At 41.3% G+C, this 25,361-nt stretch overlaps 3 protein-coding genes across 6 annotated transcripts in view; 2 read left to right on the forward strand and 1 right to left on the reverse strand.

The window, feature by feature from the left end:
* Nucleotides 1–19,774, reverse strand: LOC117755692 (cocaine- and amphetamine-regulated transcript protein-like). Of its 2 annotated transcripts, XM_034575685.1 has the most exons (6): nt 19,766–19,774; nt 12,832–12,837; nt 5,174–5,185; nt 1,264–1,440; nt 989–1,069; nt 1–698 (listed from the first exon to the last, which is right to left on the reverse strand). In XM_034575685.1, the coding sequence occupies exons 1-6, from the start codon at nt 19,772–19,774 to the stop codon at nt 591–593; spliced, it is 393 nt and encodes a 130-aa protein (XP_034431576.1). In that variant the 3' UTR covers nt 1–590. The 2 variants fall into 2 exon arrangements, with proteins under 2 accessions (XP_034431576.1, XP_034431575.1); XM_034575684.1 differs by lacking the exons at nt 5,174–5,185; nt 12,832–12,837; nt 19,766–19,774 and having other exon boundaries at nt 1,264–1,681.
* spata7 (spermatogenesis associated 7) lies at nt 8,726–14,120 on the forward strand. Of its 2 annotated transcripts, none has more exons than XM_034575669.1 (12): nt 8,726–8,974; nt 9,719–9,781; nt 9,889–9,978; nt 10,179–10,226; nt 10,866–10,969; nt 11,091–11,548; nt 11,661–11,706; nt 11,893–12,014; nt 12,117–12,167; nt 12,265–12,342; nt 12,441–12,498; nt 12,579–14,120. In XM_034575669.1, the coding sequence occupies exons 1-12, from the start codon at nt 8,932–8,934 to the stop codon at nt 13,200–13,202; spliced, it is 1,785 nt and encodes a 594-aa protein (XP_034431560.1). In that variant the 5' UTR covers nt 8,726–8,931; the 3' UTR covers nt 13,203–14,120. The 2 variants fall into 2 exon arrangements, with proteins under 2 accessions (XP_034431560.1, XP_034431561.1); XM_034575670.1 differs by having other exon boundaries at nt 8,729–8,974; nt 11,109–11,548.
* Nucleotides 14,617–25,361, forward strand: part of ptpn21 (protein tyrosine phosphatase non-receptor type 21) — a 15,416-nt gene continuing 4,671 nt past the window's right edge. Inside the window, exons 1-15 of one of the 2 annotated variants that reach the window (XM_034575667.1) lie at nt 14,617–14,934; nt 15,599–15,899; nt 17,064–17,233; nt 17,665–17,762; nt 19,289–19,356; nt 19,455–19,525; nt 19,844–19,931; nt 20,072–20,160; nt 20,761–20,848; nt 21,713–21,792; nt 21,945–22,052; nt 22,618–22,678; nt 22,812–22,893; nt 23,048–24,579; nt 25,134–25,274. In XM_034575667.1, the coding sequence (XP_034431558.1) occupies nt 15,720–15,899; nt 17,064–17,233; nt 17,665–17,762; nt 19,289–19,356; nt 19,455–19,525; nt 19,844–19,931; nt 20,072–20,160; nt 20,761–20,848; nt 21,713–21,792; nt 21,945–22,052; nt 22,618–22,678; nt 22,812–22,893; nt 23,048–24,579; nt 25,134–25,274 (2,856 nt within the window). In that variant the 5' untranslated portion in view covers nt 14,617–14,934; nt 15,599–15,719. The remainder of the gene's footprint in view (nt 14,935–15,598; nt 15,900–17,063; nt 17,234–17,664; nt 17,763–19,288; nt 19,357–19,454; nt 19,526–19,843; nt 19,932–20,071; nt 20,161–20,760; nt 20,849–21,712; nt 21,793–21,944; nt 22,053–22,617; nt 22,679–22,811; nt 22,894–23,047; nt 24,580–25,133; nt 25,275–25,361) is intronic. The other variant, XM_034575668.1, reaches the window with a different exon arrangement.

Below are 25,361 nucleotides of genomic sequence, written 5' to 3' on the forward strand. Positions count from 1 at the left end.
TTGTTTTCCTTTTAAGTGGCGCAGAGTGACCGTTATAATCAAATGACCAACAAGTGATGGTCATGCAATAATATATTTTTTTAAATTACTACATCTTCATAATACTAGACATTTGTAAAGTTTATCCCTCTTGTACACAGACACATCATTGAATCCAAAGAGTTTATTTATTGGCTTTATTGTGAAAAATGTTTCCAGAGACCAAATTTATCAACATACAGAACAACGACCTAAAAATATGACCAAAACACTGATTTGTGACAAATGCCACATTCAAACAGACACATTCACAAGATGCCTTAATCCTACACAAATAACTTCCCCAGCCTACGATCACAAACTCTGAGAAAACACAAAGACAAACACAGAACATTGAACCTACCTAAAATAATATGGGGCAAGGTTTATAAAAGAAAAACGTCCTTTATTAATGACATGCAGTACTACAACTCATTTTTTTTGTATTATCATCACAAGAAGAATAACAACAGTTGCAGCCATATCTCACAATAAGGAGGGGACACCTTCTTGTTTTGACCTCAAACCCCCGGGCTCTCTCCCGCCATCTCTTGTTTTCTTGGGTTCTTCTTTCACAAACATTTAAGAACATAGAAGTTGCAGGAAGTCCCCCGGGGACAGCTGCACATGGTACCAATACGCGCGCCTTTACGCACGGCGCATGGCTCCCCTGCGTCACACTGGGAAGACAAAAACAACATTGATTCAGTAAATTGCAGATATGGGTTATGGAGTTATTTTCTAGATCATGACGAAAATGAAGGTGTTTCCAAAGTCATATATGCATAACTCGATCTAAAAGTAATTTACCCAGATACAAAGATTTCAAAGTTTCCAAATTGCAGACTGATCAAATCCTTTGTCCTCTCCAAAATTATTATTTATATTATATACAATGTTACTAAGAAAAACCAATAATCCAAAGAAGTTAGTGCAACAGATTCACAGAGCTGAAAATGTGTTTACTTACCGAAGGCAACCAGCCAAGCTTTTTCTCAGAGGGCATCTCCTTGCTCCTCAGCTTCTCCAGCACTTCTTGCAACGCGTCAATCTGCACAGGGATAAAGTATTTTTGTAAAAGAAATCATGCTTTTAAAACGCAAGACGGTGTGAACCTGAATAGCTCAGACATGTTGGGTATAGATCTTCAATACCTGTTCTATAGAATAAGTTGTAAGAGTGTCACTTTTCTGAACAATGTAATGTTTCATGAATCCAGCTGAAAACATGTCACACATCTCTCACCAGGTCTTTCTCCTGTTGTCTTTTCGGCGAGAAATCCAACGAGCGCGTCTCCAGTGAAGAGTCTCCCTCTGCACGAGCGAGCCACAGGTACGCACAGCAGCAGGTGACCGCGAGGAGGAGAGCTCGTGCGCTGACCATGGTGCTGAAACACAGGCGGGATGAAGAAGAGGAGGAGGAGGAAGGGTCCTTGTCTTCAGCAGGTGGAGGGTCTGGAGCGTCTCCTGGACAGAGATCCCCCTCTTTATAGCTGCTCCTCATCAGCCGGCCTCTGAAATATTCATGGGGACTCTGACATGGGTGACACCACTCAGCACCTTTGTATGTTTAACCGGAAGGCTGATTAGAGGTGGGTTAACATTTGATAAAACATATTTGACAAAGTATAGGTGTTTGATGTAAAAACCCTTCCCCTCACATCTTTTGTTCTCGCTTCCGATCTATTTCAGTTGAGCCATAGGAAAAAAAATCGAGTTTTAATCAAGTTTGAAATCAGAAAAACTGGTCTTTTCATTAAATCTCTCTGTTGTGCAAACCGAGCATTTGAGTGACACATGTATATGACTCACCGATGAGTCATTTTGATGTGTCAGAAAACAGAAAACACCACACACAGTGAAGAAAGGAAACAGTGAATCAGAATAAGAAACAATCTAATCTTGAAATGTAACATCGTGAGGAGGGGGGCTGATATAAATGCAGATATTTCCCTTCTCTGTTTCACTGCTAACCTTTTCTGTCCATCTTCTTGTGTCACCTCTGTTCAATAAAGAAATCAGACCTCCGGTTAACCCACACTGACATCAATCTGCAATCAGGATCCAATTTCCTTTCATTGGAATAACCCTTAAGCAGTGTGTAAGTGTGTGTGTGTGTGTGTGTGTGTGTGTGTGTGTGTGTGTGTGTGTGTGTGTGTGTGTGTGTGTGTCTGTGTTTACACACCGACAATGTCAGAGACCATACGTCAGTGGCAAGTCACGTTACCCCTGAGGGACAATTCCTCCATCATGTTGGTCCTGATCTCCTCCACTGTCTCATGGGGGAAACGGCAGGCAACAGCATTAGAACAGAGGTCGATACAGGAAACGTTTTACTCCCCCCATGAAATATTTCAAGGTGTAATTTGAGGGGGATTTGGTTTGACACAATTTTAACATTGATGTAACAGCAAACAGGACTTTTGTCACCAACAAACATGCAGCTAAGCTGGTGGAGCAGTCAGGGATTGGTTGGTTTAGGCACAAAAAGGGAAAGATTGTGGTCGAGATCAAAATGTATTTGTCTGTTGACACGGTTACAAGAGTGTTTGAAGTTTGGGGCCATTCCCATGAAATCAATAGCTTTAAAATTATGATTAAAATGACATAAAAAACATGAGTTGTTTCTTCTGATCATGCCTGATTGCAGTTTGCAGACGCCTTGATTACGACTGCATGCTGCAACAAGATGACAACGGCTAAATAGATTCCATCTTCTGCCAGATGTTGGAGAACCGCACGATTCCAAGATGGAGATGGAGGCTTTAGAGAATCTTCAGGAGCGGAAACCAATTTACTGAGTAAGGTTAAAATAGACAATGGACAGTAAAGAAAATGTAAAACTTAAATATTTTTTAAGTTTATTCCATAATTAAATAAATATAAGTAGTTTGCCGACCTTCTTAAGACTGCATGGCCACTGCATGATCTCCCATGGACCTGATCTCTGCCCATGTCTTGATATGTTTTGTCATATTCACTCTTCTAATAATCAATGTAGACTTGAGCAGGAATCATGAAAAAACAGAGCAAAGACTGAATTCAGACATTGTTTCTCAGGGACATGTTGGACGAGCCCTCGTGAAAACACTGAGAGATTCTGACTCTGACTCCGAGAATGAAGAAGAGTTTACACTACAATATACACATTTTTTAATAAATGTTGGTTGAACGGTGGGAGGCCCTATTGAAATTGTAAGGATTTTTACTATTATTAGGGCCCGAGCACTGGGAGGCCCTATTGTATTTCGAAGGATTTGTATTTCCCTTTTGGGGCTTTTTCGGGGCCTAGACATGCTCAAATTGTTACCAAAGTTTGCAGGGAATTCAAAACCCCAAAAAGTAATTGCATTCTGGAGTAATTTGAAATGGGCGTGGAAAAATGGCTCAACAGCGCCATCTAAGGAAAAGCCCCTCAGTTAGCTTTCACCGATCTCATAAAAACCGTAGCCCAGGTGTATTATGACCAGACAAACAAAAAAGGTCAGAGGTGCAATAGGATAAAAGCAACAGGAAGCCCGCCATTTTGACTTTAGTGGCCATATGGGCCATTTTCCACATTTTTACTTTGACGTAGGGCTTTCATCAGATCAACTTCATATGGAGATGCGTGTCATCACAGCAAGATGGAGATGAAAACTACCTCAAAGATCGATTTTGCGTCACACGGTGTGACCGTGGCGTGGCATCAAAGTTTGATTACACGCCATCAAAACATGAGGTTCTGTATCTCTGACATATTTGTTCCAATCGAGTTCCAAACTAGACATGTAAGACAAAAGTCCCGGCCTGGTGACATCTACACAGAAATCTTGACTTAAAATCACAGCGCCACCTGCTGGCTGCAGGAAGTGACATGTTTTTACTTTGATGAACTGCTCCTGGCTGCTTTACAATATACAGCTCAAAAGAGCTCAGTCAAGTCATTGGATCATGGTCAGAATTGTGACATTTCCTCAAACCGTGTGAACACTGAGGTGCGGCGAAGGGTCATCCTTCGCCAAAGGAGATGATGTTGTCATAAGTCCAGTGTGCATTGTCCTATCACCGCCAAACTGATGTCTCATGATCAGAGACCAAGCCTGAACAGCTCTATTCTACTCTTTGTAGTTACTTTTGTACTTTTAGTTACTTTTTAGTTACTTTTGTACTTTTAGTTACTTTTTAGTTACTTTTGTACTTTTAGTTACTTTTGTACTTTTAGTTACTTTTTAGTTACTTTCGTACTTTTAGTTACTTTCGTACTTTTAGTTACGTTCGTACTTTTAGTTACGTTACGTTACGTTACTTTACGTTACGTGACGTGACGTGACTTTACGTTACGTGACGTGACGTGACGTGACGTGACGTGACGTGACGTGACGTGACGTGACGTGACGTGACGTGACTTTACGCTACGTGACGTAACGTTACTTTACGTTACTTTATGTTACTTTACGTTACACGTTACGTTACGGTACTTTACGGTACTTTTTAGTTACTTTTGTACTTTTAGTTACTTTTTAGTTACTTTTGTACTTTCAGTTACTTTTTAGTTACTTTCGTACTTTTAGTTACTTTTGTACTTTTAGTTACTTTTTAGTTACTTTTAGTTACTTTACGTAACTTTAAGTTACTTCACGTTACGTTACGGTACTTTACGTTACTTTTTAGTTACTTTTGTACTTTTAGTTACTTTTGTACTTTTAGTTACTTTTTAGTTACTTTTGTACTTTCAGTTACTTTTTAGTTACTTTCGTACTTTTAGTTACTTTTTAGTTACTTTCGTACTTTTAGTTACTTTTTAGTTACTTTTGTACTTTTAGTTACTTTTGTACTTTCAGTTACTTTTTAGTTACTTTCATACTTTTAGTTACTTTTTAGTTACGTTCGTATTTTTAGGTACTTTTTAGTTGCTTTTGTACTTTTAGTTACTTTTTAGTTACTTTTGTACTTTTAGTTACTTTTGTACTTTCAGTTACTTTTTAGTTACTTTCGTACTTTTAGTTACTTTTTAGTTACGTTCGTACTTTTAGGTACTTTTTAGTTACTTTTGTACTTTTAGTTACTTTTTAGTTACTTTTGTACTTTTAGTTACTTTTGTACTTTCAGTTACTTTTTAGTTACTTTCGTACGTTTAGTTACTTTTTAGTGCCCTTTTCTGTCAGGGCAGGAGGAGAGGAGGAGGAGGCCGCTGATTGGATGGATCCATTAAGATGTGTAGAGTCCTTGTTAACCTCCTCACTCTGGCTGTGATAGGAGGTGGTGTGAAACCCTGGGCCTCTCTTGGTGTGAATGAGAGATCCGATGGTGAGGATCATCCCAGCAGTCACAGTGCACAGCTGCAGATGGCTGACGTCCCTACGCGGTAGAATCTCTGTGATGAAGAGGTAATACATGTAGGCCAGAGAGAACAGCGCCAGAGTGAGGAAGAAGAGGGTGCGTCTCCTCTTGCGGTGTGTGGCGTAGTAGTACCAGAGGACCAGGCTGGGCAGAGCTGTCAGGATGATGATGCCCAGCAGGTAGTGCAGCGCTGCGGCCCGGAGCAGCAGAGGCAGCAGCACCAGGGCCGGGATCATGGAGATCTCCAGGTTGTCAATCAGGGCCCCGAGAACAGGAGAGTGACATCCGCTGTGAGGGGGTTTGTGTCTCAGCCACCTGCAGCGCACACATTCAGGCAGAGTTACAAACACTTGAAAATAAAAAAACTTAATTAGGAATGATGCTAATACACTTTCATTGATCAAACTAATAAGATGATATGAGGAAAAATCACATGTTGTTTTCTTATTAGAAGGGTCAGACCCTGTAATTTTAATATTGTGCTTTGGTGTGATGTCACACGTGTTTGGTTTTAAATAAACTGTAAAAAGATAAATAAATGGATAAAATGAAATGAATTTATGATTAAATACATTGCAACATGAAGTCATGAAGTCTCAGAAGGATCTGGGGCCCTGGGACATTCCTTCACTCGGCCTGAAGTTTATTGTACTAAAGCCGGGATTCCAAAACCTTTGAGTCCTTGATGCCCAAAATAACCGAGTCAGAGATATGTGACCCCCATTATCCCAAAGGATATTTTAGCTGAGCTTGTTCACAAAAAATCTCCCATGTGCAATGTTTCCTGTGGTGCTGTAAACTGACCTGCTGCAACTGATGCTGTCACTCATCTGTCATAATCACCATGCATGGTTATTTACATGGTTTTATTCTAACAAGTACTTTTTTTAGCTTTTGGAACAATTATGGCTAAAATATGATATTGAGAATTGCATCTAAATTGTATTTGATGTCTGTAAATCACCTTGTGACCCTTTTGTGTCTCATTAAAGGTCATACTTCTTCTAACCTGTTAAAGGCCTCGTCCAGATCTTCACTGTCACAGCAGCATCTGTACTGGTAGATATCACACTCGCAGCAGCACATGGGATCATCTGGCTCCGGAGGCTTTAACTTCTCCCATTTCATTATGGCTTCCTGAAGTTCACAGGGCAACTTCGTTCTCTGGAGCGATGCACAAATGAACTACACCATTAAAACAAACTATTAGTGCAGGGAACATATCTATGAAAATGTACTGACAGAATCTATAACACAAAAACACACACACACGATCTATAACTTTGAAAAAAGCACATATATACATACATATCAACATATATATAGGAGCAATTATCGTAATTATAGAGGGTTTACTTTACATCTGAATTGGCAGCAATATTTCATCTATCTTACTGTCTATAATGATATAAAACCACTTATCAATTAAAAGCAACTAATTAGGGCCCGAGCATCGAACGGTGGGAGGCCCTATTGATCGCTCTCTCCACTAACCGCAACAGGCTTCAAAATGCCTGTGCTCGGCCCGTTAGTGCTACAACGTAGCCCTAGTTTTTTTTTTTCGTCCGTCTGTCTGTCTGTCCATATTATTATTTTTTTTGGACGGACAGACGGACAGATTTTATTTTATTTTAATTTTTTTCGTCCGTCTTTCTGTCTGTATTTTTTTTATTTTTTTTGGACGGACAGACGGACGTATTTCATTTTCATTTTTATTTTTTATTTTTTCGTCCGTCTGTCTGTCCGTATACATTATTTTTGGGACGGACGGACAGACAGATTTTATTTATTTATTTATTTTTGTGCTCGGGCCCGTTAGTGCTACAACGTAGCCCTAGTTTAAATATGTTGTTGTAAGTTATCATCCTTTCTGCAGCAGCGGAACATTTGCACTTTGAACTACTTTCACAGCCGGACGATAAAACAGAACGGGACAACCAGAAGTTGCCGAGTGGTCTACTTCCTGCTGGATTAGCTCTCGGGAACATTTCCTCCGAGAGACATCAAGTTGAAATCGTACGGGCACTTCCGGTGGCAATAGAAACTGCCACTGATTTGTAAAGGCAGCTGTCAGTTGCCACAGCTGTTTGGGGGCAGTTGCCACTTTGAGGGCAACTACCGCTGGTTGTGACTTATCCCTTGAGATTTATACGTAGTTTATGAATGTTTAACAGCGTGTTACTGTTCTGAGAACCAAGAATAATCGATCTGTATTTCTCCGCTTGTGTTGTGAAACATGCTCGTTGATATATGTGATTTCTTTCTCATATTTGTACCGATTCTGCTTAAATGCTGTTAATGCTTTGCCTGTGTTTTGTCTCATTGAACTGAAACATTAATCAAACATAAGAAAATAAAAGGCGCCTATTTACACATTTCAATGACTATCTGTCATCAAAAGCAACATTTTATTTTTATTTTTCAAGTTGAACTTGATAACCTTGGTGGAGATGTACCTGAAATTACTGGTTAGCCAGGAAAGTATAAATAACAGTTTGCTTCAATATCAGTACATTTCACATACTTTTAACAGGATATGCCAGCCTGTATCAATATTGCTGTCCACGGAGTCATTGTCAGTAAACTGAATATATATAAATATTGAAGACATGAGAATAAAACTTTGTCATACAAAATATTTTGAAGTTGAAGTTGAAGTTAAACAATACGTCTATTTTACACGTTCTTATGGATGTTAGTGTATTTAACTAAGAGTCCTTGGAAAATTCCTATGAGATCCCGTCGTATGGAAAACATTTGGGCCAAAGTCAACTTATGATATTAAATAAAACTGTAAATGGTTTATATGCAATTGGAAAGTAAAGTGTTGTGAGCCTCTCTTTGCTGTCTTGTAACACAAAAAAAACTGAATACAATTATTCAGCCTAGAGAGAACATACATGTAAATGGAGAGTGTGTCTGGTCCGACATTTACTAAAAAACGTTGTTCCTTTGAGGTATTTCCATCTACTTTGGTACAGTTGTAGTCAATACATTGCTACATGAGCAGTGGCATCTCTGTGCATCAACGTTATCATGGAGCTATTCACCATCTTCTGTAGAAGTAAAAGGCAAGGATAACAATGTACATTTTCCCTTTGGTTTACCACAGTTTACTCGGGCACAGAGTTCTTACCCATCCATAGACACCAAGATCATGCATATGGATCTGATAGATCTGGAGCTTTTCTGGATTCATTTTGAGTCCAACCCCCCGAGAGCTATCAAACTACCCAATACACTTTCATAAACCAGTATATATCTCACTGAATAAATCACAAACAGCTTTAGTTGCTCTCAGACAGTGACAACTGCCTCCAACACAAAGGCAGCTGCCTCAAAACAGTGTGGCAACAAAGGCAGCTGTCTTTACGCATCAGTCTGTTGACACCGGAAGTGCCTCTAAGAGCTGCCGCTGCCACGATTTGAGCTTGCCCCTTCTGCCCTCATCTGCTTAGGAGCCAGTATTAGCTCGCTAGCACGACGCTACATGATTAAATCACAGCGTTAAACATGTTTACGGTTAAATACACTGTTGTTTGTGGATGTACACGAGCGGAACCGTCTCTGTCCCGGAATATTCACGAGGAAAATGGGATTCGCTGAGTGCAACTTTGCAATGGAGTCGAGAACAGGTTGGTGAATGCTGTTAGCATTAGCCAGCTAACAGGCTAACTAATCAGCAGATGTAAGCAGATCCGAATGGTGCTTGGGCAGCAAAGTAAAGATAAACTCACACTGACTGAGACACTAATGTGTCCTCTGGTTGTCTGGACCAGACAAGGATCATCTCTTTACTTAAACTGCTTGTTCTCTAAACTCAATACGAGGCTCCAGCTTACTGCTAATGTTAGTTTATATCAAAATAACACTTAATAGTTTCATGTTGTTAGCTTTTGTAGAGGCGTCTTACTCTTTATCAGTGTAACTATACCAACATCTGAAAAACCTAAATAAAGGTAACACTGACAACACTAAAGCTGATGTTTATTTCGAAAATAATTCATTTATTCTTTGCAAATACTACTACTACTACTAATAATAATAACACATAACAACATATTGGAGATACAACAGGAATGTATAAGCACCATTTAAATAATATATTCCCCCTTTTGAGCAATGCAGTATTAATGTAACAATATTAGTAAAAAATCTCTTGTATAAAATTCTAATACTATTTTTAAATAATGACACATTCCCATCACTAGAGCTGCTCAGTAGAGCGTTTAACGTTTTCTGACCATGATGACATAGTATGCAGAAATAGTGGATCTTCTAATTATCTTAGCTTATTAAATGATTAATACTTTGTTATTTTATTAAATCCGTCATTGATAAACTGTCAACATGTCCATAATCCTCTATTTTTATTTTAGGGAGTGTCTCATCTGGCCTGGGGAGCCGCTCTGGTGTGAGAGGGCAGAGTGTGAAAAGTAGCCGTAAGTATTCACATCAGCTGATATTACCATGAGGAATAAAAGTGAGTAAGATGAGACCTCCTTTTAACAGTCTATTGTATGTTGTCCTCTCTCTCTTGTGCTTTTAGCTTTTTGCCCGCGCTCCTCCAGCAAGATGACACAGTCCATCGTCAGGGACCACATGGTGTCTCATTACAAAAAGGTTTACTCAGCTAAAGGTGAGGCAGAAATACATTAAGATTCTTATAGTGACATTCAGTGAACCAAACAAATTCAGCCCCTACATGCATATGTATATATCCTGAGGTGGTTAAAACATGCATCTCTGTTGCACAACAAACATAATAATCTATTGTTGGAATTGTAAAATGATGTTATAATCTTACATTTTGATTTGTTTTTTCTTCTTCTTCCACAGCTGCCGTTGATGCCTCAGTTCCCAAAAGCATAACATTTAGTGTAAAATGTAAGTACCCAAGAATGAAATGCTAATTGATTAATTCAGTTCAAAACACTTTTTTAGAGTGTGTTCAATTTCGTGTCTGTATTTGAGGTATAATAGTTCTCATTTTAGCCTGAACACAATGGTGAACAGTTGCACAGTTATTAGTTTAAATGCTTTGCCATTGATTGTGCAGTAGTTCGAGAAGAGGTTCATCTTGGAGCAGGCTGTGCTGACAGAAGCCTCAATAAGCAATAACATAATGCAGCCAGTCATCACATTTGAGTACAGGATGCAACGTATCCTCAGCTCTAATGGCTGCAGTCATCCTCTGTTGTTGTTACTGCACTATCATACTTGCTCTACTGACCCTCACACACCTCACAGTTAATTGCAGCAAGTCCTTGCTAGTTCTCGTGGGGTTATGCAGAGTCATTCCTGGAAATGAAGTAAATCAGAAGGAAGATTAAGGGGATGTGAGACCAATGTAGATATTTATCACATAATAATCCATATGCGTGTGTATTGAATATCAGTGCATGTAGGTACAGTGTTGGATTATAACACACATGAAATTGTAAAAGACTGATTTGCTGCCAGTGATAGTTAGACAGCGCTGAGTAAACTCTTCTCTGTACTTATTCATGTCATACCTGTTTACAGACAATGACCAGATCAGGCAGGATCGCTTGAGGAAAGGGGGCCGTCCTCAGTCAGCCCATTCTCTCTCACAGAGGAATAGCAGAGCCTCCTCCTCCTCGTCCCAGGTGAGACATCAAGACACACTCACCGTTGTGTTTTCTCATTGTTTAATGTAATTATAATGTCAACTTTATTTGTCATTCAAACTTTTTCAGAACGTACTATATGTGATTTATTGATTTTTAGAGTACATTATCCGTGCAGTATGATGACAACCTGTACCTCTGCTCGAGGAGTTCCATGGTGTCCAGTCCGAGGTTCAACACCTCCTTTCATGCCAAGGAGATTGTTTATCAATCATGTAAACGGGACCTTTCTCATCACACTCGCTCAGCATCAGAGTTTAAGTTCCACAGCCCGGAGTCGGCTTTGCACAGAAAGCACTCGGCATGTTCACTGGCCGCTTCAGGAGGTCAGAGTTGCTACAAGACTTTCCAGGACCCTATCCAGAAGACATACAGTGGAGATATACTCCAGAAACACTCACAGCACTTTACCCAGGAAAAACCTTTCACCCCCAAGACCCTGAAGTCAGAGAAGAGTTCATACCTGGAAAAATATCGCTACTACAGAGCACCACGAAGGAAGATCACTCAGGACAGCACCAGCTCCAAGTTGATGCGACAGGAGACGAATCACAGAAGGTATTTAACAAACCTTTCAGTGGGTCTCAAATGTTAATAGATAGAAATAAAGCATCCAGCGTATGTAGCATGTGTGTCTTGAAATATCTTCACTTCTGTGTCTTCTTTGCAGCACAAAAACCAAGGAATACACTCAGGACTTTGATGAGCCATCTCAGGTAATTTTAAGCATTAGATATGAATATTCATATACATTTTTATATGCTCAACATCAGCAATAGTGGTAAATATTAAGCTGAATTTAAAGTACAGTCACATTCCCACACAAGCTAAAATATGCATTTGATCATGTGAAAACCTCGACAATATTGACTTCTCATTTCTCGTTCCTTTTGGTTTTACAGGGATTTACTACAGACCATGAGTGGTCTGAGGATGAGTTCAATGGCACATATCTGTCAGAATCAAGACAACAGAGTCAACTAAACAAGAGCAGAGAGCGTTATTTATTCAACTCCTCATCCAGGTAAAACTGAAGTTGAAATACTATGTTGTGTTTAATCTGTAATGTTGTGCCTTGTGTTTTTCCTGCATAAAGATTCTAAAGAATTTAACGCTCATCTTCTAGGTTCTCACAGGAGTGTGTGAAATCTCCACTGATGAAGAAAATATCTGCAGAGTAAGTTCTCTATTTTATAATAATGTTAATAATAATAATAATAATGAATAATGTTTTATTCTCTATATAATAATTATTCTCATTTGTTCTTCAACAGAGAAGAAGAACTAATGTACCTTGAGTTTATTTCTGCTGTAACAGAGGACATCTTGTCCAGGGGGCATATCTCCGACAGGTCTGTTGCCACAAAACTGAGTAAATTAAATCCTGACTTGTGCTTATTACAACCTCCTGAGTCATTACTGTGGTGTAAGTGTCTATGTCCTCTGCCAGGGTCCTAGATCGGGTGACAATGCACCATATTGAAATGAATCGCCATCAGCTTGATGAGGTGAGTATGGAACTTAGGCAGGGGAAAAATGAGGGCTCTTGAATTTCTTCTCATAACTCTGAATGTATTGTTTGTTTTAGGGTAAAATGCGCCACCTTCTGGTAGTGCTGCGTAAAGACTTTGAAGAGCCAGCCAACACATCCACCTCCACTGCAGAGCTTGAAAAGAAGGAGAATGGTCTGCTCGACTCACTCCTGCCCTATTTGGAATCAGGGAGGAAACAAGTGAAGACCAAAGACAGCGACATGCTCCCCTATGCGTCACTGATCAAAATCAGTGATTCACTTGATTACACTGATGCCTTATCGGTGTCTGCAACGTTACGTTCTCCTGAGAGGACTGCTTCACCAACAAAAACAAATGAAACGGACAAGGAGGATGATAAGGAAAAGTGCACTGGCTCTGAGAATGTTTCAGGTGTCAGTGAAGAGGACGTCCAACACAATCAACCAGACACGACTGCAACAAATGAAGAAATCAGCAATGAAAACCATGAGAAAACCACTATAACCAGCGATGAAGAATTTCATCAAGACCAAGCTGAGGTCAGTCACGATGATGGACAATCGAAAGAGCTCGAAGATCTGGGAAGACGTTTGTCCGAGTCGCTTCACGTGTCCAGCAACACAAACTCTCATGACCCTGACGCTGCCAATGAGCAACACGAAAATACGGTAGCTTCTGTCAGCGATGATGAGTTCTGAGTTTTTGCTGCGTTCAGGGATTGAAAGTTCTTTAATGTTTTTATTACCAGATGAGATAAATGTAATATTTGATTTTCCTGAGAGAATAGTTTTGTACATGTGATTTTTACACTGGTTGAGTTTTCAAAGCCCAGACCAAGAGGCGTCGTATTTAGTTTTTCTGCTTTTCTGAAATATTCACGTAAGCAAACCAAAGTTCTGCAATAAAATCAGCACCATTATAATCTAATTTGGGATAGAGGTCCAATTCATTTCCAAAGTAATGCTGTAGCATTTTCAAAATTATTGCTCCGTGAAACTAGCGTGATGTGTGATAGCCTGTAGCACTACACTGATGTCAGATGTGTGGAATTAACTGGATGAATTAGTGGCATCCTTTAGTTTGAGTGGTTTGCAGTGTTAAAGATCCAGTGTGTAAGAATTAGGTGAAAGGGATCAATAGGCAGAAATTGAATTAAAAATAATCCTTGTTTTAACTACTGTTTTTCATCTAAATTGTACAATTGTAATTGTTGTTTTCGTTACCTTACAATGGGCCCTTTATATTTATAAACGTATTATTTACATCGGGAATGGGTCCTCTTTACGGAGGCCGCCATGTTTTTTACAGTAGCCCAACCGGGACAAACTAAATACCTTCTGAGTTTTTAAGACAACTGAATGCTACCAAAGGTTCACTTTCATGTTTGGAAGGGGAGGATGAGGGATTTTTTTTCCAGCTGCAACATGCAACTTCACCACTAGATGTCACTAAATTCTACACACTGAACCTTTAAGTCTTCAGCATGTTGCAGCTTCATTTTTATTATGAATAAACTTCTAATTGTATTCCAGCATGGTTTCACTTGACCTCTGACATGTAGCAGACTGTCACCAGAAAGTGTCTTTACAGTTGCAATAAATTTTCTATTCTTCTGATTCCTGTATGCTTGCATGTGATTATTAAAACAAAAACGACTTTACAAACGGGTAATTACACAACCTGCAACTTTACACACACACACACACACACGTTATTACCACAAAATTTAGGATTACATGTGGGGACACTTTGCAAACAGATACGAAGGGAAACTTGTGAATAAATATAAAATAACGCCGTTCCAGCTGTCAGTCGATGTAAAAGGTAAACAGACAGATCGGCGGACAGCAGCTGTCCCGTTCACACTGAGCGGCATTCCAGCTGTCTGATGTCATGACTCGCCGCGTGGATTCATCCGCCGCGGGGACACTATAATGGGGATTTCAAGCGTACAATCCAGTAAATACTGTTAAAATAATAACCAGTATTAATATATAGTAACTTTGATTTATACACCGGGGTAGTTTCGGTGTTAAAATCAGCTGCTTGAAGCGCGAGGGGGTAAAACTATAGAGCCGCGGATGTGGACGGAATCCACTTGTTGCTCTTCCAATCCCAGGAAGCGAACCACGCCGGGGACTTGAGTGGAGTGTCGGAGCAGCAGCGGGAGGCGTGGGGCTGCACCGTCCGTTGCGATCCAGAGACTAACCGCAGCCAAGTCCGCCGCCTCTCAATCTGCTCCGTGTTTCAAAGTGGACATTTATTGACCTTAATGGCGGAAACTTAAAGGACTGACCCCCCCCTCCAGCTGGACTGCTCGTTAACATCCGGGAACTGGGACGCGTTTTTTTTGTTGTCTTGTCCAAAATATTTACCGGCGACGTCAGCTTCCCCCCCCCACCCCCAAGGGTGTCGTCTACTCGCTGGAACGTAAGTTAGCTCGCTAGCGCCCAAGCTAAATTTAAGTTATGGTTAATAGTTTTGTTGAAGGTGCAATGTTTGTTGGGTGAGTGTTTAACATTTGGTACGAAAGTCTGTGGACGTGGCATTGAAGCAAGGGACGTTGTTCCAGGGTAGATAGTGATATTAATATGGTGGATGCACGGGCAGGGATTTGCCTGCTGCGTATTCAAACAGGTTGCTGTTTGGATCTGGCTATTCACTGGAAAGGGGGGTTTGTTTTAACCACAACCTTAGGGGGGGGAGATACAAATGGCTGGCAAAGCGTATACTCAGGTTGGATATCATACTAGAAGTTACTCAGAAGTCAATAGATGTTTTAAAAAATGGGTTTAAAGTGAGTGTAATTGTAATTTATGATGAAATCAATGTGGTAACTTGAAATGCAGTGTTCAGGGGGATCACTCTCCGATACAGTGACAGGACCTGGTTTGTTTACTAAATGCTGTGTGTGTGTGTGTGTGTGTGTGTGTGTGTGTGTGTGTGTGTGTGTGTGTGTGTGTGATGGCTGTGATGGCTGTGATTGTTGTGATTCTTCCACCTCTTGCATCACCTCCTCCATTACTGCATGCTCGCCTGTTTTGGTTCAATGTGCCAGTTTTGAGACGTTTCTTGTCTTTCTCCCCCCCCCCAGACCTGTGTGTCAATGATGAACCTGGTCACATTCACACAAGTTGCGAGAGGACAGAGAGGAGGATAATCTCTCCTGGACCAAGTGAAGACCCCCCTCCCCTCCCCGGGGGGAAGTGTGAAACATGCCCTTGCCATTTGGCCTAAAACTCAAAAGGACCAGGAGGTATACGGTGTCAAGCAAGAGCTGTCTTGTCACTCGGATCCAGCAGCTCAATGGAGAGTTTGTTGAGTTTACACTTTCGGTGGAGAGCACCGGGCAGGAATGTTTGGAGGCAGTTGCCCAGAGACTCGAGTTAAGAGAGGTATGTATGTATGTATGTGCCTTCTGCAAATACAAGTGCTGATTGTTCCCCGTTTTAGATTTTTATCACATTTCCCAGCAGCAAGAAAGTGCTGTGGAGGTGTTTTTTTGCCTTCGGGACACATTCTTACCTGGACCAACAGAAACCAAGATAACCAGTTTCTCATTGTTTACTCACATTGTGGAATATGTGTGTGACAAAGTTTAGCATTTGCTTTAAATTACTTATTCTATGTTTTTATGTAATAACATGTATGTATCTAACTCATCACACAGATTGGCAAACATGCTACGTTTGCTTTTGAAATGATCGTTTAAACAGAGCTACAGAGTCTCACATAGTTCTTAGTCAGGACACCTACATTTGGTCACTATTGATCACAGTGACACCAGTTAGTCATGTTGAATTGAAGCAAATGTAAGTGGAGCACTTTCATACCCAGTTGTGCATTAGATCAGTAGTAGAACCTGCTGAATATACAGGTGATGAGTGGTAGAAACTTGCTTTCAATGACAACACAACCAAATTGACTGTGGCACTTGTTTATTACATGCTTGTGTGTATTAATATCGGTTATTTCAGCCTCAGTCTGATGTTTGTAAATCCTAATGAGGACCACAATTCATATCGGATTGTAGGCAATTTCCATTCACAGAAATTAGATTCCCTAATCTATGTCATAATTGTCTCTGCTCCGGGTCATTATTGTTTCACATTAATATCTTACTTGAGTAATGTCTACACAAAATGTTTACCCACAGTCGGGTCCTGATGCTATCTGTTGTATCTACTTGCCAACAGTTATGTTGACATGTAATTTTCTAGTTTTTCGTTTGAGCATGCTGCAAATCACAAAAGATCTCTTTCAGCTAAATTGTCTAAGCCCACAGGGGCTACTTTCCCTACCAGTGTTAATTTTGAGATGTTCAGACAGTCACAAGACTGAGTGCCAACAGCCTAGTCTAGAAAAGTTTGAGGTCTGCATTATTGTACGATTAAGAGAAAAGCAGCAGATGTGCTGTTTAATATGTAATATAATTATTGGTAAGTATGCATTGCTTCTAGTAAAATGAAATTTACTAAATGTAACATTTTCTGCTAGAGTTTCCTTGATCACAGTGTGGTTGTGGTGTAATGTGTTTGCTTTCTTTCTTTGTTTCATAGATAACATACTTCAGTCTGTGGTACTTCAACAAGCAAAACCTGCAGAGATGGATTGACTTGGAGAAGCCGCTGAAAAAGCAGCTGGACAAGTACGGGCTGGAGCCCACCGTTTACTTTGGCGTCGTGTTTTACATACCCAGCGTCACCCAGCTGCAACAGGAGATCACAAGGTGATGCTCCACCAGTGACACGAGGCGTCTTATCTAAGACACTAATCACATCAGCTTGGTTAAAGAATCTCGAAGAAAATCAGTCAAAAGTTATGAATTTGAGTATGTACGTTTTGTGCAGCCACATCAGGCATTTTATATTTCTGTAAATCAGCTGTGTTCAAGCTGGTGACTAAAGCAACGTACTGTAGATGCACAGTGGCTCCCAAAGAACCAGATAGCGGTGCATCATGGCAGTTTCTCTCCTCATCCATTTGTAGTGCCAAGCAGAAAATGACACATCAAGGTTTAAATACTATATATCATAAGGTATTTTGATACTACTGTATTGAGATATTTTTCACAGTTTCAGCATACCTGATAAAGTTATAATGTTTGGTTGTTTGCTGCTTGTTTCTTCCCCACTCAACTACCTCTCTCTTTCCCCACAGATATCAGTATTACCTACAGCTGAAGAAGGATGTTCTGGAGGGCAGGATCCAATGCTCACTAGAACAAGCTGTACGTTTAGCAAGCCTGGCAGTGCAAGGTAATGTGAATGTATAATACTAGTCTTATAGAAGATAAACTGCAGTTGGACTAGGGTTGTGTTTCATTGTGTAAATCATTTTGCAGTGACTATAAGTAGCTGTAAGTCACAGACAACGTAATTACTGGAGCAATTACAAGGCAATTGTCAATAAATCACAAGTCAATAAATAATAAGGAAACACTCTTGACAGAAGGGCTTGTACCAGTTTTTTAAGATTTTCATTTAACTCAAGTTTGCAAGTTTGTAAGTTTGTTATGGATGAGGTGTCGGAAATCTGAAATAAGCCTGTTGTTTACCTGTTGTTCACCTTTTGATCTACGTCAGAGCAAGAGCACAGCTTGGAAATTGAGACTTAATTTCATAAAATGTTGTGAAACACATTGTTTTTTACATTCAATGTCTTGTTTTAATTGTCTGCTGCTGAACAGAATAATAGAAACCGCTGTTCATACAGAGGTGTGTGTGTGTAAAAGTGTGCTTGAGAGAGTGTGTGAACATCCCTTGTATGAGCTTCAGCCCTGACACATCCTCCCACTCTTGCCCATCCAGAAGAATCTCAAACCCTGCTGGCAAAGTTATATCAGGCGCTGCAGTTTACTGACCTGGGTGTTTGCATAGCAGAGCTGCTCAGATCACTTACTGTTGCAGCCATGTTGAAATGACCAACCTGCTGTATGTGCCTCGTAAAAAAAGCCCCATGAATCTTCTTGCACATGCTCTTAGGATTTAGTGATTGCCTAAGTTGTCTTGCAAACTTGTGTGTGTGTGATTTTGTGCTGTAAATATAGTTGTGTAGTTCCTATTTTGTGTCCCTGCCTGGGATATTTTGGAGTGAAGGGCAGTTGTAGCTAGTGAGCATGGCTGATGCCTGGGATACTCAAGATAGTTGTGAGTGTTTGCCAGCAGGCAGCCTGGAGCTGAGACAGTTTTGAATCTCTACGTTGTCAGACACTGAAGCAATTCCCCTCAATAACAAACGGGCCGCTCCTCTCCTAAAATTAGTCCATCTGGTCATCACACACTGCAGCTTTTCTAAATGCATGACACCCTTCTGTAATTCCTGAATGTCCCGACTGTCTATTTTGTCTTGTACTAAATGCAGAAATGGACATGCAATAGGATTTATTCAAGAGGCAGTGTCATGTTTCTTTCTTTCTTTCATTTCAGTTACATTGGTTCTATAGGAACACTGTAGAGAACAATGTGCCGCTTTGTTTTGTGCTACTTGTAATTTTTGAATCTGTTTCTTTGAGGCACTAGACCAGATCATGGAACAATAATCAAGCTGTGACAGAACCAAAGCCTTTAGAACTTGTCTAATGATGTTTTGTGACATAACTTTTGAGACTCTTCTTACAACTGACACACCTCCCTTATTTTGCTCACAACTTTGTCAATCTGTTTCGACCATGATAATTTATGGTCCAGGATTATGCCCAGAAGTTTTATTTCTTGTACTTGTTCAATGTGAGGTCTGCTGTGCTGCATTAACTCACTTAGTGTATCTTTCTTTACGATCACAGCTGACTTTGGAGACTTCAATCGATATGACTCCCAGGAGTTCCTCCAGAAGTTTGTGCTATTCCCCATTGTGAGTTCTTTATGTTGCACATTCAACACAAGAAATATTTCAGACTGGTTCTGTTCATCTAGTTTTATACCAACATCATATCAATCCCGTCTCTGCAGGACTGGATTCAGGATGAGCGAGTGCTGGAAGAAGCCACTCAGAAAGTGGCTCTGCTTTATCAGTCCTTCAGGTGAGCAGGTTTTTAAAAGCATCAGCCTGTCTGTTCCGTGTTTTCATCAACAGACAGTTTCACATATTACACAGGAAAACATGCTTTTTTTGCATCGTCCTGAGAGAAAGAAATCTGTTAAAGCCGCTCATCGTCTGAAATTAATTTAGTTTCTCTCAGGACTTACAGTACTTGATCTCCTGTGATCTCCTGTGATTAATTTTACACACTGTTTTAGGGTTACGTAACCCTAACCCTAACCGGGTCCATGTCTTTGCATTTTATACAAGTTCAGTGTTTGTTTTTTGATGTCTTTCTTGCCATTTTTGTCCTTTTCAGGGGTTTGTCGGCACCAGAGGCAGAGATGTTGTACATGCAGGAGGTGGAGCAAATGGAGGGCTATGGCCAGGAGAGCTATCAAGCCAAGGTAGGTCTACAACATCCACCCTGTATCTTCCCAACAGCCCCAGACCTCAAAGAAGTGTAACACTGTGTATTATTGCGAGTACTGCTTTAGATTCTTTCACCCAAACATCTGTGAATGTCCATTTTTTCTTATCTTAACAGGACAGCACAGGCACAGACGTCACCATTGGATCTTGCCTCGACGGCATCTTTGTCAAGCACAAAAACGGAAGGCCGCTTCTTTTATTCAGGTAAGAGACAAGTTGGACAACTTTTGTTTGAACATTTGTTTCCGCCGAACAGTCAACCTATATGAGCCACTTCTTGGAATGAAAGCATTGAATAAAAGCTTTGTCTGCAAACTTGTGACTCTCGGCAGTAATTACATTGAATCAGATGATTCTGTCAGTGTAGTGGTATAGCTCTACGAAGCTATTCTTGGCAGAGCTTGTCTCCCATAATGTTTCTTAATGCTCTCTCGACCTGAACGTGGCCTGAGAGGAAATGAGTCAGGTAGACGGTCATGGCTGATAAGGATTGTGGGGGCGTTATTTGTCAGTCATGTGAGTAAGTGAACATTCTTGGCCTAGGCTGAACTGTATCTGTACATACCATTTAAGCCCCAGACAGCTTGACTCGCAAATGGGTTTATGTTATGCATTGTTAAAGCAGACAGTCTATTAAAAAATGCCCTGAGGTTTTGGGATGTGTATGGGTTTTTATTATGCATTGTTAAAGCAGACAGTCTCTTCACAAATGCCATGAGGTTTTGGGACCGCCATGACATCATGTGTTGTTTTTTTCTTCTCTCCCTCTCTCTTTTTGCCACTGGGTTTTAATTGGCTGCGTAGGTGGAATGAAATTAACAACATGAGTCACAACAGGTCCTTCTTTGCACTGGAGCTCGCCAACAGAGAGGAGAGTGTTCAGTTCCAGACCGTAAGTCTCTGCTGCCATTACACCTTCTTCTCTCGCCCCATCCCCTGGGACATAGCAGTCTCTTATTGGATTTAGCCCAACTTGGAGATGGCCTTTGTGGTTGAGATTATCATAAGCTAGTCTTCACAAAGCACCTGTGTGTTTGTGTGTGCGTGTTAGTGGCTGTAACCTGTGTTGTTTGGGTATGAGTAGGTCATAAAGTCACATACCATTAATAGAGGGAATACACAGATGCTTTTATTTGCACAGTGGGGTCCAAAGGTCTGAGACCACTTGAATGGGAACCTGGTCTCGGCAAACTTGACTCAGCAAAAAACAAGGTTACCGCTGAGTCTTAAAAAGTTTAAAAATAAAATCTAACCCTAATTTAGACCTTTGAAAAGTAAATATAAATATGTTAACACATGTGCTAGGTCTTTAATATATACAGCTAGGTTCCCGTTAATATTCATTTAATACTTCATCACGCTTTAAAATGAGAAATGTTTTGGCAGCATGCAGTTTGTAATGTTATGAGCACGATTTAATAAAACTACTAACACGACCAATGTGGAACCAGTAGCCTACAAACAGCCCGGTCAAACAAAGACTAAGGATACTTACTGTCTCGGTCTTTAGTTTGCAAGATAATGTGGCATTTCAAGGGCTGTTCTGTACTCGGCTGTTTCAGCTTATCTTCAATTATAAGGAAGTGTAAGCAGTTCTGGGATGTTCCTCCATAAGGCATTGCTTTTAAATTTATGTCATTGTGGTCTTAAAAAGTCTTAAATTTAACTCGTTGAAACCTGCAGAAACTTTAAAACAACACATCTGGACTAATCCTCTTGCCATCTGATTATTTTCTGTTTCTCTTTTTTCATGTAGGAAGACATGGAAACCTCCAAATATGTTTGCCGGATGTGTCTGGCCAGACTCAAGTTTTATAAGATTAACAAGAGTAGCCTGTAAGTGTTTTCCTTTTCCCCCCCCTCTTCTTTTTAACACGTCTAGCCTAGTTCCTGTTTCTTTGTTCCTTGTCGTCTCATGCGTGTGTCTCCTCTTTCTTTGGCGTTGCCTTCACTTCACTTCTATCCTCCTCTCCTCCTCTCTTCTTCAGAGAGGAGTGTGACCCCCTCCCCACTGAGGGCTCCCAGAAGTCCCTCCTCACTCTATCCTTTCCTCGCTTTCCAATGCTCTCTCGTCCCTCTCTGCCTTCTAATAAGGGGTGAGCAACACAGTCAGCCACTGCCTACACTATGCCTATCGAGCAGGTGCCAACACCCATTCCTTTGTCACTCCCCTTCCTAAAAGTAACCAAAGCAAACAGATTCTATGTGTCTGAATGGAACTTTGGACTCAGAAACATGTAGTGACTTTTTTTATCAAAGTAAAATAAATGTATATTTAAAATGTGTAGCGTAAAGTATTTTTTTTTTTTTTCAAATCCACATCTTCTCTGACTTTTAGGTGATCAAACCTCAGTCCTTGTTGCATGAAATGTGACCACATTTAAAACGCAAATATTTAACAGGTTTTGTTAATTTCAAATTAAGATTAATCTCCAGTTCCGCGTGTTTGCCTTTGCACTGCAGCAAAAATGTTACATGGTGAATTTGGGAAGTGATGGGTGACAAGTTTTAAATCTGATGGCCTGTACACTGTGTTTTACCTTGCTGTGTTTGTTTGTGTGTGCGTCCCAAAGTTAAACAGCAATAAGTAATATATATATTCCTCAGTAAGAAATTGGAAAAGTATCAGTAATCGTTTGGTTATGTTTGTTTTCCCAACAGCCAAACGCAGCCCGCAGTTGTAAACCCAGTTCGACGGAGATCCTCGACTAGAATCTCTCTGGTAATGTTCAAGTTCACGCAAAACACACCGTTCACATTATGTATGTTATGTTTACATTTCTTGCAAGCATTTCAGCCTGTGGTGTCTGTTAAATTGTTAAAGTCTGTTTTATTCCTCTCTTGTTGATTTACAGCCAAAGCCTCAGGCCTACATGATGCCACCTCCCCAAATGCACTACAATGGCCATTTCACAGAGCCTTACACATCATCACAAGGTAATTACTGTATAAAAAGAAACTTCCAGCGAGTGCCCAAGAAGATTTAAGTCATTACATGATGTTACTTGTGTTTTTGCTTTATGTTGAGCTAAATAAAATTGTTATTTAATTATAATTCTGTACCCATCTGGGGCTGTCCTTATTCTCACAGACAACCTGTACATGAACAGTCAGAATGGTTACTACTACCACTCTCAGACCAGCCTGGACTGCTCTCCTCTGGAATACAGCAGTGGGGGGCGTCTACGTAACGGCAGCGTCTACAGCGCCCACAGCACCAGCTCTCTAACCAATCCTCAACACTACCTTCAACCCTCACCCATGTCCTCCAATCCCTCCATCACCAGCGATATCACCAGGCCAGACTACGTCCCCTCTCATCGCCACAGCGCTCTAATCCCGCCTTCTTACCGTGCCACCCCTGATTACGAGTCAGTGATGCGTCAGAAGAGCCGAGGAGTGGGAGGAGGGATGGTTTTGTCTCAAGAGCATCGTCAGAGCCACTCAATGAGGAACCTAAACATTGGAAACTCGTACGCCTACAGCAGACCAGACCCTCTAGTATACAGCCAGCCAGAGATAAGGGGGGAGCATGGCGGAGCAGCCCAACACTACCATTATCCTTTCCATCTGGGCTCCAGCTTTCATAGCCCCTCTCCATACCCCTACCCTACTGAGAGGAGGCCTGTAGTGGGGGCGGTTAGTGTCCCAGAGCTCACTAATGTCCAGTTACAACAAGCCCAGGAGTATCCAGCTCCCAACATCATGAGAACACAAGTGTACCGACCACCTCCCCCCTACCCATACGCCCACCCTCGGCCTGCAAACAGCACACCTGACCTGTCACGTCACCTGTATGTCAGCAGCAGCAACCCAGACCTCATCATCACGAGGCGCGTGCACCACTCAGTCCAGACTTTCCAGGAGGACAGTCTGCCTGTTGCTCACTCTCTGCAGGAGGTGTCGGAGCCTCTGTTCAGCGGACCCCCTCACAGACACCCGTACCACTCTCAGAAGCGTAATTCCATTGAGATCGCTGGACTGGCTCATAGTCTCGAGGGGATGAGGGTCAAAGAACGGACTGTGTCTTCCTCGGCAGCTGAAGCTGCTACGCCCCCTCCAGTCTTGCGTAGCGGTCGCTCTCAGGGCTCCCAGCTCAATGTGTTCTTAGAGCGTACAAAGACAGAGGACAGGGGCGACATTAAGGAGGACGTGCAGTATGGACACAAGAAGTCCCTTTCAGATGCCACCATGCTGGTTCACAGCAGCGGCGAGGAAGAGGAGTTTGAGGATGAAAGCGGCCGTCACACTCCACTTTCTCAGGACGCAATCGCAGCCATTGTTCCTGAGCAGCAGACGCCCCATCAGCATCACAGCCTCACATCTCTCTCCTCTCTGCCGACTCAGCAACAGACTCCCATAGAGCCTCCTCCTGCGTATCCGATAGGCTCTTCCCTCGACCCCTCCATAACTGGCTCCTTGACGTACAAGGCTCACCCCCTGATCCAGGAGAGCGAGCCTCTGTACCTGCTGTCGGAATTACGACAGCCCAGGATTATGCCCTCAGTCTCAGAGGGAGACCTGAGTGGTCAGGCCAAGCAGAAGACTAAAACAGACTTCAAGAAGAGGCCTGTGTCGGATGTGCCTCCTGGGAAGAAAACTGTGGAAGGTTTACCCCCTGCTGTGAGTCTTGTTATTAAATTATACAATAATGTATTTTTATTTTAACCTACTTCACCTTATATATTTATTAATTCTGTTGTTTTTACCCGTTCTGAGTTTATACATGTGTCTGATGATACTGTCTGTGAGCTTGAGTCAGAGAGAGAGAGAGAGAGAGAGAGAGTGTGTGTGTGTCTCTCTCTCTCTCTCTCAAGTTCTGGGACTATCACAAAGAAGCTACTCAATTCTTTTATAGTAATCAACCGCTTATAGTATCACTACAGTCACATGATGTCTGTGACTCATATCAAGATTACAAGAGTATGCTTGTAGAAAGCATTTGGAGTCATCTCATTGGCCAGCGCCGACTGACGTACACAGACTCACTTTGACTCATAGAAAGAATGTCGCCGGACTACCTCTGCAAACTGGATTGGTGACATTCTGCTCGAAAGCTGGGCTGTCTCTCCCCTCTCTTACCTGATCTCTCTATCTCTCTCGCTCTCTCTCTCTGTGACATTCACACACATTCATCTTCACCTTGTCTCTGTCTCTCCACGCTGTCGCCACGTCAGGGCATGAAGAAAGGAGCGAGGTCAGAGGTGAAGAAGATGGGCCCCCTGAAGGTGGCGAAGCTCAATGGCCTGTCGGTGTCCAGGCAGCCGATGTTTGACGAGATCAAGGACGACCCAGAACGAGCCTCCAATGACGAGAGGGTAGGGCCGAGCCTTTGATGTTGCCAGTGATTTGCTCTTAAAAGACGCAGGTTTTTAAAGCAATAACAATTGTAATGTTAAGTTTAT

The sequence above is a fragment of the Hippoglossus hippoglossus genome, chromosome 22 (assembly GCF_009819705.1).
Source record: "Hippoglossus hippoglossus isolate fHipHip1 chromosome 22, fHipHip1.pri, whole genome shotgun sequence".
NCBI classification, from domain to species: Eukaryota; Metazoa; Chordata; class Actinopteri; order Pleuronectiformes; family Pleuronectidae; genus Hippoglossus; species Hippoglossus hippoglossus.

Excerpts from the sequence above, each read along its gene's own strand:
- LOC117755692 (XM_034575684.1), bottom strand. The coding sequence starts at position 1,521 with ATGAGGAGCAGCTATAAAGAGGGGGATCTCTGTCCAGGAGACGCTCCA. Across the intron at positions 1,070-1,263 it reads GACAACAGGAGAAAGACCTG|ATTGACGCGTTGCAAGAAGT; the intron begins GTGAGAGATGTG and ends ATCCCTGTGCAG. Across the intron at positions 699-988 it reads AGCTTGGCTGGTTGCCTTCG|TGTGACGCAGGGGAGCCATG; the intron begins GTAAGTAAACAC and ends TTGTCTTCCCAG.
- spata7 (XM_034575669.1), top strand. The coding sequence starts at position 8,932 with ATGGGATTCGCTGAGTGCAACTTTGCAATGGAGTCGAGAACAG. Across the intron at positions 8,975-9,718 it reads TGCAATGGAGTCGAGAACAG|GGAGTGTCTCATCTGGCCTG; the intron begins GTTGGTGAATGC and ends TTTTTATTTTAG. Across the intron at positions 12,015-12,116 it reads TTATTCAACTCCTCATCCAG|GTTCTCACAGGAGTGTGTGA; the intron begins GTAAAACTGAAG and ends CTCATCTTCTAG.